Below are 18,806 nucleotides of genomic sequence, written 5' to 3'. Positions count from 1 at the left end.
TTCTCTCAAGAATACTGTTTTTTCTATGCACCATTCATTGAATTCGCGTCGATTATATATATATATATTCCCTTTGTCTTGGCTTGATTCTAGAGATCCTATGGAACTGATGGAGCAACAACTGGTGAGATGCGGCGTCGCCCCGATGAGACTCTACGAGCATCTCGCGATCTCGTCCTCGTCGGCGGCGGTCGCCGCGGCACTGAATGTCCAGCAGCAGCAGCAGCAGTCGCAGCATCATCAGCCGTCCGCGCAGCAACAGCAACAATTAAACGAGAACGCGTTGTCGCCCTGGCTACCGTCGACGGCGCTTTTGTATGGCGCCAGGGGTGCCGCCGGCTCGCCCTCGCCCTATTCCAGCGCCGCGGTCGCCGCCGCCGGCTTCCCTTACTCGGCGGCGCTGCCGTGGCCCTGGCAACCACCGCCACCACCCCCAGTCGCGATGATCTCGCGACGATCCTCTCCCACCGCTCCCTCAGTCAGATACGCGCCCTATCCACCGAGGGCCAGTACACCCCCGCCGCTGCGGACACGCCCGTCCACCCCCAATTAGCGATCCCCGCCGACTCGTCGACCACGACATTGTCGTTCCTCCTCCATTTGTCTGTGATCAGGGAATCGGAATCGAGCCCATATTCCGATGGTTGAGCATGCGTTTGATCATCGATTCGGATCGCGAATGACGACGCAATGTGGAAGTAAGTGACACTTCTTCAATTGTTATATGGTTATATACGAATAAGGCAATCTGAATCGGATAATTAAAATGGCAGTGTCAATATTTTAAACGCGTCTAAACTGCTTATATTATATTGTACAATATAACAATATAATATAATATATATAATATATATATCATATAATATATATATATATATACATATAATATATATATATATCATATAATATATATATATATATATAATATTGTATATATTATATAATATACAAGGTGATTCAAAACAACTTGATGTCCTGGAAATATCATATTTTTGAACAAATTCCGAGACGATTTTTCTTCAACGAAAAAGAGACATCAATCATTTTCGAGCTATAAGCGTTTGAAAATAAGGGGTTTTTCGCAAACTAAGCCTTGTGGAAACAAAATATTAACAAAATTACATTTTTTTTTTATTAATTTTATGTAGAGTTTACTTAAATAGAATTTTAATTTAAGGCTTAATTACGAAGATACATGATTGCAAAAATTCCAGGACATCAGGTTGTTTGGAATCACCCAGTATATTAAATTGTATATATTGCATAAAATATACAATATATATTATATGTATTGTAATACAGTTATATAGCACTATTATATATTGTGTTATATGCGGTCTAGATGTGTTTAAAATATTGATATCACTTTAATTTGATTCACTTTTCTACTCGTGTTTATTATAACGTATCGATATCGTAATTTTAATATAAGCATATAACAATTAATACAAGAAATAATACGAAATTGTGTGCTGTGGAGCCTCAATAAAACATTGAATACATAATAATTAATATTGAATTTATTATATAATACTAAAATCTATTCTTCTCTTTTCTTTGTGTTCTCATTTGGTTAGATAAATTAAATTTATCATTGTCTAGTAAGCATATAAAGAAATATTTCAAAGATTATTTCTATTTTCTTTAAGACATGATTTTTAATTACAATGATTTATATATTGCATGCAACATACATATACATAATATAAATCATCTTTTAAATTATTTCGAACCGGTGCTGGATCTAATGACGGTAAGTGTTAACAAATTTTAAAGTTTCTTTGACTTCTGTTAATTATTTTGTTACATAGTCATTATGTTAATTTAAAGAGAAAATTATTTTATATTTTTATTATATTTTTATATTTTTTTTATATATGTGTACTTCTATTTCTGCTACATATATAATATTTAAACATATGTATATAAATGCCATTTATGTTAATGATTATTAATTATTATATATAATATATATAATTAATAATTATTATTTCCATTATTATTATTATTTAATGTATATACTATTAATTTTGTTAATCATATAGAGTCACTTTGTAATATAGCAGAAAATTATATAACACAAAAATATACATTTTTTACGGATGTTATTTTATCGATGTTATTGCAGTCACTTCATCGTTTATTGCTTCGTATTTCTTCAAAATTTTATTAATCTTTATTTCATATATTTCTTGATTTCAGATATCCTTCTCATATTTATGGCGTGTTAACTGTTCGCTCTCTCTCTCTCTATTACACAATTGCATGCTATTATTTATATATTTCGCCCTATCTGTAATAACTATTATTTATTTCAAATATACAGTCTTCAAAATAATAAACTCTTGTTTTATATGTCTTTTTACAAATTCAATTTTTGTGTTAAGTGTTTGAAAATATTAATTTTTAAATCTTCAAATACAGATACGTCACTCATGTCAGACTGAAACTTCTTCTCGATTCGTTACAGCTTTTAATTTCATGATAAGTGTCATTTAGTTCTATATCGCGAAATATATGCGATATGACGCATCGTAATGCGTTTGCGACGATGAGCTTAAGCCTGTCCAGTGTTCTTAATGTTTGTGTTTTTTTTTTTAACATCCAGGGCGCAATCGAAGAACTATCCCTATAGCGCCTAGCGTTAATGGAGAGGACCGTGTATAGGCATATTAGATATACTTATGATATTAAATGTAATTTTCTGTGTACACACACGTGTTTCATTAATATTATGAGCGGGGTGAACGTATAAAAGATTTCGAAAACTTGTACGTATTCATAGAATTTATTTCGTATGTAAGATTCGCGAGAGTATCTATAAGATTCCTGTAAATATCGAGAAGTAGAATAATCCAAAGATCTGTAGGGAATACAAAATCCGAAAATTCGAATAACCGTGATGATATGTGCGAAGAAGGGATTTATCCTTCGCGTTGTCAATATTATAAGAATTTTTATGTCCTGCCGTAAATATATATGTATAGTTCAGCGGCAGGACGTGTGTTTCATAATTAATTCACTCAGTATGATTGCGTAATATCATTCGTAGGGATTGTTTGTGAGTAACGGAAAGAGGAATCCCGAAGACATGGATTTTTCTATTCCGTTTTCGATCTCGATCAATTTGTAAATAATAATTCCACGTGCATTAGAACGAAAATAAAAATTTATGTCGTGACGTGACAGCTGCGAATGTACGTGTAAATGTTGTAAATGCAAATGTGAACGAGCGTGAGAGTGCGATATAGAAAGAATGGAAGAAAAATATTCGACATATATTTGTATTATATACCGCGATAGTATTAATACGTCTTTGTCACAGGGCGGTGTATATAAGAAACCTTTTATGGTAGTGAGTAGTTGAGCGCCGTATTTCTCGATGTAGCACGACGAAAATAAATGAATTTTTATTAATCTGCTCCGAGATTACTCACTCGCGTTTCTGCGCTATCTTTTCCGCAATCTACCTTCTTCATATTATTTATATATATTCTTTGTACTACCTTATAAATAAATTATTTGTCGTTATCGAGAAATTATTTCATTGAGATTTAATTCTTGATTAAACCCCAATGAACATATTTTCATGAAGGATTAAACTTATGTTTGAATTTATTAATGTCTATATCAAAATGTACATATAATACCTATATGGATTGATATAATGTTGAATAATAAGCTGCAATATGCAGAATTTAAAACAATTACAGGACCCAATCACTATAAACATAAATGAACATAATTACAATGCGTAATTAATATAATCAATTTATTATGCATGTCAATTTAATTTTTTACGAATTTCTTTGACGGGCATATTAAAATTGAAAAATGATTGATAAAAAATTTGATGATTTTTCTCGAAAGAAGATATACGCGAATTCTCAATATCGTTCTTTATATACGATGAGAAAACGCAAGTTCGCGGACTTTTGTCCTTCGCATTTGTTTGGCGACTTTTCAGGGTCCAACAACCGCGCGCCACTCCCATCCGCACCCCTTTCTTTAGTCGATATACACCACCCAGACTTCATCGCACCTCCAACTGCCGTGTAATTCTGTTATACCTCTATCTGAAATTAAATAAATTCATTTCACGGCCTGTCAGCGAGCAATTATTCTCAGATGCGGCCGCTTTAAAGCCTTGGTTCGTTCCATGACTAACACCTTCTCTCTCATTCTCTTTCTCCTCTCTTGGTCCAGCAGCGGGAGCACGTCGCTATTGTCGCACTCCGCTCTGCTGATGGTCCGCTTCGTTATGGCGACGGCTGCCTTGCGTTGTTACACGTACCGCGTCGGGTCACTTGCGTCGCAACTGTTGCGCGCGATTGAGCGCAACCGCGGCAACACGCGACGCCCTTTAGCCCTGTGAAACAAAACGAGAAACCAGACGCACTATAATACAGACGAAAGTACGGAATGCCTCGTGTATACAATGACACTTATGGTCACAAATTCAATTTGTAAAGGCAGGTAAAATGCAATCAATTTTAATGAACGCAACATATATTACGCATTTTATTTCGCATTAGCATATCATATTTTTATTATATGGACGCGATATGTAGAAAAAGAAATCATTAATAAATTTATTATCGAAAAGATTTCAAACCTTTCAATAATATATTTTTATTCAAATGTATTAAATGAGTTAATCTCAAATTTCTGCATCACTTTTTAAAAAGAACTAAAAATAATTTATTTTTTTATTCGCTAAAATATTCGAATTATCTCATTTAATATACAGATTCTACTAATGACATTAAACTTAACGATTATTGGAATCTTTTAGATTCCAATTCGATATATATAGAAAAAAATTATTAATAAATTTATTATAGAAAAGATTTAAAATTTCGATTTAAATAATCTCTATATATTTTTCTTAAAATGTGTTAAATGGATTAATCTCAAATTTCCGCATCACTTTTAAAAAAGAGTTCAAAATCATTCCTTTCTTTCTTCGCCAAAATATTTAAATTATCTCGTTTAGTATACAGATTCTACTAATGACATTTAACGATTATTGGAGTCTTTTATAAAAATTCGATATATATAGAAAAAAAATCATTAATAAATTTATTATAGAAAAGATTTTAAATTTCGATTTAAATATAATCTCTATATGTTTCTTAAAATTTGTTAAATGGATTAATCTCAAATTTCCGCATTACTTTTAAAAAAAGAGTTAAAAATCCTTTTTTTCTTCGCCAAAATATTTGAATTATCTCGTTTAGTATACAGATTCTACTAATGACATTTAACGATTATCGGAGTCTTTTAAGAACTCGTTGAATCTGCGACAATGATCGCGGCGGCAACGATCAGGAATCCACGGTCGGAAGAAACGCCGAAGAAGCAGCAAAAGACGACGGGAAAGAAGAAGAAGAAGAAGAAGACGACGACGACGACGAAGGTTTCACCGGGGCGCGAAAGCGATCGTGTGTTACGTCGTGATGGGTGGAGCGAGGTGAGAGAAACAGAGAGGCGGCTCCCGAGCTTGTAATTATGTTGATACGAATGATCTGCGGCTCGCCGCAGACCGACGAAGAGCAACAGGAGGAAGAGAAGAAGAAGAAGAAGAAGAAGAAGAGTTGAGCAGAGGAAAGAGAAGAAGAGAGAGAGAGCGAAGCCTCTAGCGATGCTCACCGGCTGCTCTATACGAGCTTCCCACATTTATTTTCTCTCCTTCTCTCTCTTTTTGCCTTTCTTCCTCATCGATACTTTTCTCCCCTCGTTTTGTCCTCTCCTCTTCCGTCCTCTCCCGCATGTATACGTTCTTTTCGTGCATCCATCCGTGCGCATTGCTCATCTCCACGCGATGAACAAGAAGAAGAGAGGAGGAAAAAGAGAGAAAGATAGAGCGGATCGAGCTTTAGGACCGTGGCGAAACCAGTTTAAGTGGTTAAGTGTAGATGTAATTGATTTCCATTTTACGAGGCTCTCGGGGAAGACGTTCCTCCACCCACCGAGCTGCATCCACCCCCACCCTCGAGCGGTTGCAGCTTGTCCTGCGTTCGCGCCTCTCTTTCTCTCTCTTTCCGCATCTCTATCGCTCTATATCGCTTACCTCTCTCTCTCTCTCATCCGTGTACGTTCTTCTCTCCTTTTTCGCACCACCCCACACGCGTGCGACGCATCGAACGCATAAATACGCATTATAATGTATCGGCGGGTGCCCTCGACGAGAGAGAGCGGCCTTGCCGAGCCTAATCGTTTTCTCACGCCTCGTTCCGCGATGATTTCGGCGGGAACGACGGTGCCGAGGTATTAACCCTTGCCCGCCTCGCTGTCTCGGATGTATTTTGCGCGGCAGAGAGAGAGAGAGAGAGAGAGATGCGTTTTCATCCTTCCGCGCAATGCGAGTACGGAAGGGTTAATCGTCGAGATTGCCGGTGATTAATCGCGATAAAATCGCGATCGAGTTGGCGCGGCCGACAAAAGAGTTAATAGCCGTTTCTTATTCGCGCTAATATAAATTTGCAAATAAACGGCCTTCGAATATTAAACATTGTTGGTTTATATATTTTTTAAATATAAAATAAAATATAAAATATTTAATCTAAAATTAATATAAAATATTATATTTATAATATAAAATATAAAATAAAATAATCTTTTATTACAATTATTAAAAGAAAGAACGCCATGTTTGATGAAAGTAGGATCCGCACCCTCTCTCTCTTCTTTTCTCCCTCCGCGCAAAATAAAAGCGTACGCGTTGACGCGAAAAAGATTGCAAGCCACGAGGTTGATCGATGAACATTGAAAGTGTTCAGGATCGTAACGAAGGTACGACGGAGCGACGTGCAATTACGAGCGCAGTGATAAAAGTTGGTAACGAATTAGCGGTTTGTAAAAATGACTTTAGCCGCATCTCGCATAGGTCTCTCTTCGAGACGGAGAAAGTACGAAGGGGGCGAGTTCTTGCGAGTTCTTGCTCGTTTCGACGTACAAGTTGTTCTTCGGGGGCGAACGAATTTACGATCGATACCTTAATTGCAATCGAACGGGCTATTTCGAGGGCCGGCAAAGGTTAATACACCATTAAGAAGCTGAAAAGGCGACTAGGTGTCCTGTGCTCATTGTTTTCTAGCCACCCTCGAAAACACTTTCTCACGCCGCGATCGTTTCGCGTCGTATCCATCGTTTCCGGTAATTAAATGCAATCGCAATTTCGACGAATGCATTTTTAATCAATCACCGAGGAAAAACATCGTCTCGGTTATTCGCGCTCGAACTCTTCGGCAACATTTCAGCCCGTTCTTTATCTCGTAAACGAGTCCTTTATTTCACGCGAAATAGCTCCGGTAGCTGCATCGCGTGGGCAGAGGAAAGGGAGAAAATTCGAGGAGAGAGAGAGAGAGAGAGTCATATAAGAAAACGATGCACCGACGCGTATAGAATGGTAGAGATGAGAAGACCAGGAATGGCGGAGGAGGGAGGATGACAGAAAGGAAAGAGAGAAAAAGAGAGGGAGAAACAGAAGAGCATTCGGTGGAGAATATGTAAATTAGAAACTCCGTGTGAATGCGGAGATTTATGGCGGTCCGTACACATTTCTGGACGCAATAAATATCAGTAAGTAGCGACGCGCGAGACCGCGTCCGGATCGGGTCCTCGACGTTTCTGTATGGATGCATATACATACGCGCCACCAACACCAGGGTGTCGCTAATGCCGCCACCAACCGCGGTTCAACCCGGTGTATACACAATATCGTCGGAGAAATGTTGGAAAAAATGATTACGGTCGCGCGATCACGAGATCTCGCGGCAGAGAGAGAGAGAGAGAGACACCTGGAAATGAAATTCCTAAAATTATATACTTTAACCGCCGTCCTCCTAGCCTGAATGCATTCTTAAGAGACGAAAATTATTAATCTTTCTGGCATAATTTAAAACGCAAAAATATTGAACGCCGGGAAGAGCGAGCGACGTGATAAAAGTTGAAGAGACCTCAACTGTTCATATACCTCTACAAATCTGACCCAATTTGACACTTGCAAGCAAATTCAATAATTTCCATTAAAAAGACCGCATTAAGTAACACCTTTTCCGAAATGTTCACAAATTCGATCGCTTCAGCACGACTAGTTGACCGCTGATGAGATGAAGATGAAGAGTGGACGACGAAGACACGCGGGAGCCGAGATGAGACACGAAAACGGAACGGTAGGACACAAGGATGAGGATCCTCGGAGTCTCCGTGGGTGGCTGCCATGCGAGATCTCTCATTCCTTTTCCCTTCCTTCCTTTCGCACGCACGCATGCACACGCTCGCACGGCGGTCGGCGACGGCGACGTTTCTCTTAACGCATCCTGCTACTACGGTAGGTGACGCCCTGCATCTCGATATCCCCATCGCTTTTTTCTTTTTATTTTATTTATTTATTTATTTTTTTTTTTTTTTGCTCGAATGCGAACCGAATGCAGCTGCGGCTGGAACCGGGCAAACACGGATAAATATCGATGTGACGCAAATATTTATATCTTTATTTTCTCTCTCTATTATATGATATATTATTATTACTATATTTTCTATCCGCAATAATTTTTTTTGTAATAATAAAGTAATGATATGATAATAATGCATTTCGTGTTAATTTGATCGATGAGTCTCGGACTAAATCTGTTGAAAAATGTTCTATTTATTAATCTTCCTAATGATTATTTTACGGAATAATAAATACTTTGATACTTTGAAAGAGTATTTTTTTGCAACTTCCTGCAATATTGTAGAATTTGAATTGGGGAGGTGTAAGAATTCAACGCCGCAATCATAAATATAAGCTAGCGACGTTTCAAGAAGACTTTATTACTTCTGTATTATTATACGTTTTACGAGCCACGATACCGGATTTATTCTCATCGTCATCGTCAGGTGGTTACGACGCATTCTTTCACGCTATAAAAGCGACCGTGAAATACGATCAATTATAAGCTGGTCATGCTCTAGCCGCAGAAACTCATCGCGATCGTCGATCATGATTACGCGAAATCGATATAAATTCGAGTATCTGATTTGTGAAAAGATCACAAAAAATTTTAATATACATATAGAATAGAAAATAATTCGATTTTAAAATCTTTTTAGAGAGTCGAACATATTAATTTTATACAAAATTGTTCAAGAGAAAGAGATATATGGAGAGAATGCTTGCGATTTGATAGAGTTTGCTAGCGAATTATTAATTATTCTCGAGCTCGCTTAAAAGATTAAACCACTCGATGGGCAACTTTGCAGGACCGATGGAAGATGTAGACGAGAGAATAACGAGAACGACGATTAACCTCGTCGTCAGCTGGGTCGTTCTTCGCACCTGTTCATACGCGACGGAGAAGAATTAACTGTCCTCGAAGTCAACCCACTATGATAATCGGAGCAAGCTAGATCAACTTATTCTAGCCAAATAATTGCCTGAATCAACATTTGTTATAAATAAAATTTCTCCAGCTTGATACAGTCAAATGATACACAATAATACAGTGTCGGGAATTAATTTTTAATGAGAAAAATTATTACAATAATTATAATAATTTTTGTCAATAGCAAATGCAATATTGCACTTAACTTAAAAACAAACGAAAATATTAAACAACGTTTTTTTAAACATATAATTAATTTTGTTTTCCCTCTTATTAAATATATACTAATAGTTAAATAATTTTATTTAATTAATTAAATAATCGTAATTTTTTTATATAAATGCAAAATATATTTTTCAAAGAATTTGATAAAAATTTGTTTTCAGTTGTGGTCTGAAGAGTGAATACCTGTTCGCGCTAATCATTGAAAAACAGAGTGCTAAGTAGACGCACTAAAATATACCTTAATAGTCAATTACGGATTCTCCATCTAGATTTGCATTAGTTATACAGTTAACGATAAGAATGTCTCTCTTCCTCTCGTTCTGCTTTCTCTTTTTCTTTCGCTCTTGGACGACCATCTGTCAGGATCAACGAGCCGCTGTTGCAGACCGTGCCGTAAACGTAGATTTTCTATGATGCAACTATGTGACAATAATGCGCTTAGCGCTGCCAGATTTATGGCCGCTTATGGGATTTAAACTCAACAGATTCGAGCGGTTTTGAGTGCGCTCGCGCATTCCACTTCCGTTCAATACTTCCTCGGCAAATTCGCACATTTCACACTTGGCATGGAGATGCGCATAATTGCGTGCTTAAATATAATAAATACCTTTCTGAGAAAAAATATGCTCAGTATATAAAAAAGTATCCAGATTTCAATGTAACAAGTAGAAGTTAAAAAATAATACATACTAAAACTTAAAATTAAAATTTTAATCCAACAATCAATAAAAAAATGAAAAGGAACATCAATGAAGCAGGTCTTAAAAACTTAAAAAAATCGTCAAAAATTGCAAGATGCTTTTAACTTTTCTTTTAGGATAAATACTTGCAAATATTAAACTATTTTGCCAATGTCAAGATGTCTCTATTGAAAGAGTTTCAAATGATGCAATACTCCAAAACATATAAGCACTGATCGCCAGCCAAAATGCCTCGTCACTTAGAAAATTCTCTTAACTATAAGATATAAATTATAAAATATATTATATTATTTTACAATCTTTTAATATATCATGAAGTTAATTAATCATATAAATGTTTGAAAAGAGAGAACAATCTCGTGTTTCGACGAGTTTCGAGAATATACGAAGGGAATTGTGTTACTACCTGCTCGAGTTTCGGCGCGAACAATATCACAGCATGTGCATGCTGAAAAAAGATCAGGTGATGTGCTAACTGATTATTGTTGCCCTAAACTATTATTTTACACCAAATATATAACACTTTAAATGACATATACCGTGAATTGTATTATATAATCAGTTTTCAGATTTTACATTTGATGTCACGATGCAATTACTTGATTATTTGTTGATAATTGTTAGCGCTTGATTTTGATATTGAAATGAATTAACTTTATTCTATTTAAATTCAAGAATGTATAAGCATGCATTCGAATAATAAATTTCAAGATTTGCTTAAAATAGGCGATCCTTATAAAGTTCGCCATTATATTTCTAAAAAACTAAAAGTCTCGAGATATATCATGAGAAATTTTTTCTGTAGCAAAGACTCTGAGAAAGGACTATATATTATAATTCTTTTAAAATATTTTTGACTCTCTTTATGGTCGGCGACTACTTTTTTGTTGTAAAAGAGTGAAAGCATAATAAGAAAAATTTTTAAAACGCATTGCGCGAGCAATTTTTTCTGTAGGAAAGACTCTGAGAAAAGGCTATATATTATAATTCTTTTAAAAAGCATATCTTTGGCACAAACATTGAAATTTTTCTCTCTATAGTCGCCGACCATAAAGAGAGTTTTTTGTTGTAGATGAGTGAAAGCATAATAAGAAAAATTTTTAAAAAGATTACAAACAGTAAGTCACAAGAATTACGAAATACTGTTACACAACATATAAAAAACAGGACACTTTTTAAAAATGCCAAGTACTTCTTTGATCTTTTGCCCGTTTTTTTATACTTTCCTAATTTCTGACTAAAAAATTGGAAGCTACACGAATTCGCGAACCGAAACCTCGGCCATTTTATAATAATTTACGCAGCGGTCACGGTTAAAGAGCAGAAAAACGAAAAGAAATAACTGCGAGTGAAAAGAAGGACTGACTGAAAATCGTAGACGCAAAGGGATGTGACGAGGGAAGTTAGGGGTGTATTATTTACAGCAGTCCGCGTTGCGAGTCACAAAGGCGGGTTCGTCTTGCGGGTTCCTCTTGAAAGTCCGACAATGTGTACAGGATTTATGGTGAAAACTTTCAACAGAACATCAATGTAGGTCTATACATATCCCCGCCTACACACCCGGTTTATCCACGTCATACGAGAATACGCGCGCGCACACAAATATTTTCACTATAAATCCCGCTTTTTATCCGAGGCTGGTTCCTGGACTTTATTTACAATCTCTCTGACTTAATCCGACCCCAACAAGCGGCAAATCCTAATCACATCATGGATACCTTTTCTACCTCTACCTGAGTATATACGCGCGACCTCAGTCATATATAATTTTATATATCTCATTTCTTATTAACTTTTGTTTTTTCATTTGCTTTTTCCTCGCCCTCGAAAATTAAAACTTGTGATAAGCATGGAATGGCCATAATAACGAATTTTTGGCATTTATATATATATATATTGTTAATTTTGTAACAATAATGAAGAATAAAGAAATCGAAATATAGGAGAAATATAAAATTCCAAAATATTTGTGAGCATTAATTTTACACTAAAATAAGACGTCCATTCTTTTATTAACAAATACTGAAACAAGGATATTATTTGTTGGCCGATAAATTTCTCCTACAGCAATGTGAAACGTGGCTAATTCGGAATTAACAAAGGATAATCTCTTCTTCCGAAGATAATTACGCTCCCTTCGCAGACGATCCAACAAACAGTGACGCTTAATCGCCATCTCGAATAATTCGGGGTGATCGTTAGTATTTGCGATTACTTCGCTTCGACGAACCGGAAGAGCCGATTCTCTTCTACGTGGGATTTTGCGCCTAATCTCGGTCGGATCGGCGGGGCGAAGCAAAAGGCTCGTCGATTTCCGGCCAGGATCGCGGAGGTTGCACAATGTAATTTAGATCGATGTTTTAGATTCGCGTTCACGATCGGTATCTTTTCGCGGCTCTCTTTCGCGGCGCTCTCTTCCGTCATTCAGTGAGGAAGATAGATATCAGCGAGATATATACCGGATGCACGTTTTGCGCTTTCTGTCTCTCGTTCTCGGTTTTATCTCGTGTTTGAAAGGATCGGTTAGGTCCTTATGTTTGAAAGGATTGGTTATAGGCCCTTGTGCCATAAAATGGTTTGGACAGAAACTGAATAGATTTTAGTTTGTGCGAAAGTATCATTATGACATTGTCGCATTTGTCGACCATTACCTTTAAAATGATGATGATGACTGTTGACAGTGAAATGCTTCTGAAATGCTTTTTGGATCAAGAAAGTGTACAAGAAAAAAAGAGAAAGAGAAAAAGAGAAAGAAAGAGAAAAAGAAAAAGAAAGAGGTATATTAAAAAAATTTTTTAATTTATTATATTATTATACTTAAAAGACAGAAGATGGAAAAAATTATTTATCTCTAACCGCATGCACAGTACTATTGTCATTAATTGTATCATCGATAAAAGCATTAATATACACCAATAAAATATTTTACATTTAAGCAATAAGCTCGGTAAGTTTAAAAAATCAGAAAGTAAATAGTTGGAAACTGGGTTACAAAAAAACTATTATCATTAAATTTTTATTTTGTGAAATAAACATTGCAAACGTCTATACGTTTTTAATAGCATTATCTTTTCTTTTGACGAATTGATAAATGATGTGTTAACTTTAAAGCAACACTGGTGGTTATCTTATATTTATAAAGTGTAATTTATTGTAATTCTGCCGTTACTATACAAGGTATTGTGTCACTTCCGGAAGAAAGCAATAGCTAGATCGACACAAAATTTCGAGAAAGAGCATAATAGAACATTTTTATGCTTCTGAAGGATCTCGGGGACAATGACACCCAACTGAGTCTAATATTGACTTTTACTTGCGGTCACCGGGGTGAAAGCCTATACCTTTCGATTCAACATGCTTTCTTAGATGTCTTAAATTTTAACACGCTTTATGTTTAGTAGCTGACAATTTCTTTGTTACTTTGTTTAAGGTTGACTACTACTGGTAAGAGTTAATTGACTGTTGCACATCTGTAGTTTTATTGCCAAAGAATTTTACGCCATTATGTGCAAATTTTTTGATTATTTAACTTTCAGAGTATATATGCTAGACAAAAATAAAGAAAACTATAAAAATAAGAGTAAAATAAAAAAATCAATTCTTTTTCAACAAAATCTAAATAGAACTAATTAATAAGTTAGTATGAATCTAATTTAATAAAGTGATATTAATCGTAAAAATAATAAAAATTTTATTCGATTCCTGTTCAAGCAAATTAAATGTTGACCGATCATAAAAATGTTACTATCTACAATGCGTTATATTTAATTTATTTAATTTATTATAATATGTTAAAATATTACGAGAAATGTATGTATGAAATGTAAATAACATTGAAATATTTAGCAAGCTATCAATATTGAATCTCTGTATAAACCTCTATATATAATATGAATCTATATAATTTTTTTCATCTTTATATGTATAATTATATTATATAAAAATAAGATAATTATGTAAAAAAGAGAAATGCATAAAAATAGTGAAATAATAAAAGCAAATAAAAGTTTTAAAGGTGTTGAAACTGCATAGCTCCTTAGAATCTGTATGACATATGGAAAAACATCGCATTATATTCCTACAGATTTAGGTAAAGATATGTTTAAACGCGCAAACGGTGCATTCTTGATCCGAAGTCCATCCATTTCATTTGAGACCATTTTTCATTCATAAACAAAGGGCGAAGTTACAGTTACCCATTTTCAGTATAACTAATCGTTAGTTTATGTAAATAGCTGAAAAACAATTTTGTCGAAGGTTGTCTGACTAATGTCGCCTGGCAGAATTTATATGTAAAAATTTACACTTCGAAAATAATTTTTTATGACTATTTTCGCATTATTCATTTTCACAGTGACAGGATGCTCCCGTTTGCTTTGTTACAACCGACAAAAAACTATTCTTTTCTTGGTAATACACTATTGAAAAAATCTTATAAATCAAAAAATAAAAAAAAACAAAGCTGAAACTTTCGCTTTGTTAGGCTTTTTCTTCGATTCTTTTTCAAATACTTTTTAAATGAAATCTTAAATTAAACTTTTGACAAAAGCAAATTAAAATTATTTTATAAATAATATTTAATAATACATTTTTCACATTGTAGTCTATTAAATAATTTGAGATTTAAAATTAAAAATCCAATGAGATATTCTGAAATACTCTGCACAGTTATAAAATATATAGGCAGAATTGTAAAGTTATTGAAAAATAAAATTTTATACAGATGCACACAAAGCAATGTGATGGATATTGTGTAAATGTGTAATAATGTAAAATAAAAGATGATTTGGTTGGATCATCTTAAGGATGTTGCCATTCGACAAATTTACGAATGTCAGAGTTCCTTTGAGAAATCCTGCACTTTCCAAAAGATTCTTTTCTTCGCAGGCAGTTGTACGAGCAATATAACATATATAAATTGCGAAAAGCCTTTTCGCAATTTACCCCTCGAGAAGAGTTCTATAAATTCCACAATTCCGATTTCAATCGTCATTGTAAAGAACAAAAGAATAAAGCTGTGCGTCAAGCGGAGATTCTTTTTGGCAAACTGGTGGGAAACTCCGATCGACATTTTACAAAGTTAGTGGTCAGATTGTTGTTTCAAGATTTTACATCCTCTATATCTATAATATTCAGGAAATATAAAACACAAAATGAAAATATCTAGATCGCAAGAATAATTACTATATAAAAAAATTTATATAGAAAAAGATTACCAAAACGTGACAAATTTGTTAAATTAAATTGCACTTAAAATATAATACAAAAAAAACATTAAAAAAAAAATAAAATACACGTGCACAAAAAAATATATAATATATATATTTATATCGTATATATTTCACTCAAATCTTAATTTAGCATCTTATCCGTCAATATCAACGAAGAATCAAGAAATTAGCTACGAACATAACTTTAATAGAATACAATAAAACGAAGCGAAGAAAAAGGAAGAGAGAGAGAGAGAAGGAGAAGAAGAGATAGAAAGAAAAGTTTATTTTGCCTGGAAATAACGCCCGCGCGTTGCGAGCTACCGCTGAGAATTCCAGATTACCTTGTCGTCCTTCGAAAGCCGTCCAATTTCGTGCAAGTAAGGATTCGAGAAAAGACGCGGGGGCGGAGAACTCCCGGCGTTCGAGGAATCGTCATAGGGGTAGATCGTGGGGAAGTCGTTCTTTTGTATTCACCGGTAACCGTGCAGCGACTGCGAATGTACGTCGAGCGTATATTTTCCGGATATATATATATATCGCGTTTATATCTATATATCTCGATTCGGCTTATTTATAAATGTATAAAATTTTGTCCGAAAGGGACACATCGTGAGAGAGCTCTACGCGAGCAATAGAACGGCTCTCTAACTCCCGCCGCGAATTTGGGACGAGCTTATCCGCCGCTTCGTCTCTCAGCGAAGCTAGCCAATTTCGCGAAATGAGACTTTGCAAAAGGTCCCCGCGCGTGAAGATAACGGGGAACTGCGAATTTGCCGGTGTGAAAACTTTCATCGTCATTTCGAGAAATCGATTCGAAGAGAAATCTATAGCTTTATCATACAATATTTTCCCATATAGAGAACATACAAACAGTGATTATTCTTTTCGCCTTTGTTGAAATATAATATATTTCGCCGATGACGATTCTCTCGCATTAATTGTTAATACGTACACAAGATGTCAAACCCTTGATTGTTGGAATTCCAAACTTTGACATTTTGAAAAAAATAATGAATAAAATCAGATTTTTTCCAGAGCACAAGAACTGAAGAGTTCTCATCAACAGTAGCACATAACTTTCCACAAACCCAACAACGTCCACGGAGTTTCGTGACAACCACCCCGAGCCGGGCTTCGCATGCTCGCTTCTACGTCTTCTCTCGCGGGGCGTTTTGACGAAAAGTTTGCTAGAAATTATTTGCAAATTCTCGCGAGCGCAGGCAACAGATAAAGAAGCCCTGCGGGAGAAGTGCGCGATACGTCCGCGAATGATATTCTAGGAGGATAGGACGCGATAGTAAAAGACACAGGGGGTTGTGTGTGTCTCGTTGCAGCAGCAGGATGAGGATGAGGAAAGCGAACGAGATGAAGCAAAAGACAGGGACAGGAAGGAGAAGCAGGAGCATTGCTGGCGTCGTTGCCTCTCGCGGTGGCGAGAACGCGCGCAAGAAGTGTAGTAATGTCCGCCGGCGGGCAGGCGGCAGACTATTACCACTGCATGAATATGAATGAGACGAGAGAGGAGGACGGATGAGAGGAGAAAGAGAGGACCGTGGTCGAGGCTGACGGAGAACGTTGCTCGGAGAGGGCGAATCCAAGAGGGAGATTATGCGACAGAGGAGTGGGATGGAACGGCGAGGAGTAACATAGCGGCGGGAAAGGCCGAGAAAGAGAGAGAGAGAGAGAGAGAAGCTGTATCTTGAAGAGGGGGTAGGAGCGGCATTCAATTAGTCTCCTAGTAATTAGCCGGGAAATCTTCGGCTTTGTCGGCAAGATCCTCTTCTGACCGATACCCGAGACCCGCCTGGCCGGTAAGAACTGCCGCGCGCACCAACACCAACATAGGTACATGTGTGCCCGCGCGAATATAATAATCATATACGCTCCGCTGTGTGCAACAATACACGCAGACGGAGGTGCGTACGTGCCGTAGGGCCCATTCGCACACGAGACTCGCGAGCGGGAGGCGAGCGCGCGCGCGCTTTTTACGCGGAACTCGAACGGCCCGCCATGGAATTAGTCGTGTACCCGTGTATTACGCTCGTAAATTGATTTCCGCGCAGCGAAAGGTGAGGAGGCGTCCCTTTAAGGCCTGCGCGCATCCGGGCCTCTTAAGAGACACTGCATCTTGCCGCATCTTAACGTCACTCCGCCAAAGAGAAGTTTCGTCGCGCTAATATTTATTAAAAGAATTTAACGCGCTGTTTAATACCACTCTTTTTTCTTGCGACTTCAACTAAAATTCCTTCGACGCGTCTCGCACGCAGAAGCTCTCGATCGGGAATAATGATACTTAATGACGCGTTCTATGCATGTGGAAACCGCTTCCTAAATATAATTCACGCAACGACTCGGCCCTAATAAACGGCTATATAACCGGACATGTTTATCGCAATGCGAAATATACGTTACGAAAGACATTAATATCCCACAGTGACTTCACGAAGTCTTCCATCAAGACAAAGCGGCCGTTCTCCAAGCCTCCCCTCGACCGATTTCTCAAAGCGCCCCGCGGTGGTTATTTCTTGAAACTCAAACGATGGTAGCCACAAAAGCTCGTTTCTGAACCAGTTTGGACAACGCGCGCATCCTCTATGTATACGAGGGTCCTCGTATGGCACTCTGTCAAAGCGGGGAATAAAATAATCATTAATGCGGGGCTGCAGATAGGCGCGCTAGTACGGCCAGGGGTGGTCTACTACCCTCGGCCAGCCACGGGTGGCCCCTTACGAGCCATGTATCACTACTACGAGCCTAAATAGGTACACACGCGGTCCCAGCCGCACATTCACCCACACGCATCTCTCTCTCTCTCTTTTCTACCCTTCAAAGTGTGGGCTGCTACACGCTTGTCTGCGCGACAAGCCCCGCTAACATAACTTCACCCCGAGGCGCGCCAACCAGTAAATCACCGCTAAGGGCTGCTAAATAGCAGCACGCTCTCGAAAAACCGAGGCGTGTCCACGCCTGTGTGTGTGTGTGGCCCTCCCGGATAACTTGATGTCCGGTCCGGAATTGTGTCCGCGCGTCTCGTCATTTTGACCGAAGCCAGGTCAGAAGTGCACGCTTCGGGGGATGAAGCATCGCCGGCTGCGTCGACCTCTCGTCCCGTTTCCTGCTCCCACCGTGAAACGAAAAATTAAATCGAGGAGGAACCATGCGGAGAAATGAGACTCTCGGAGTTGACACGATTGACAGCACGAATGCTTCGTTTCTCATTCTCTTCCTCGAGCATTTTCCTGCTGCGTGCTTTGAAAGAGACGTTCTCGATGTATGGTGTTTCCATTATCGCCACG

The 18,806-nt window shown here is 37.2% G+C and overlaps 2 protein-coding genes across 2 annotated transcripts in view; one reads left to right on the top strand and one right to left on the bottom strand.

Annotated features, from left to right (window-relative positions):
- The window catches only part of LOC114934945 (uncharacterized), a 76,421-nt gene extending 74,492 nt beyond the window's left edge, over positions 1-1,929 (top strand). The window contains exon 12 of the mRNA XM_029307660.2: positions 94-1,929. Coding sequence (XP_029163493.1) covers positions 94-553 — 460 coding nt within the window. The 3' untranslated portion in view covers positions 554-1,929. The remainder of the gene's footprint in view (positions 1-93) is intronic.
- Positions 1-18,806, bottom strand: part of LOC114934946 (uncharacterized) — a 65,918-nt gene that overhangs the window by 33,127 nt on the left and 13,985 nt on the right. The gene's annotated exons all lie outside the window — the stretch shown is intronic.

The sequence above is a fragment of the Nylanderia fulva genome, unplaced genomic scaffold (genome assembly GCF_048542155.1).
Source record: "Nylanderia fulva isolate GAGA-0341 unplaced genomic scaffold, ASM4854215v1 Scaffold35, whole genome shotgun sequence".
In the NCBI taxonomy this organism is placed as follows: domain Eukaryota; kingdom Metazoa; phylum Arthropoda; class Insecta; order Hymenoptera; family Formicidae; genus Nylanderia; species Nylanderia fulva.
Note: the sequence above shows the minus strand (reverse complement) of the source record. Positions and strands in the feature narration are given on the sequence as shown.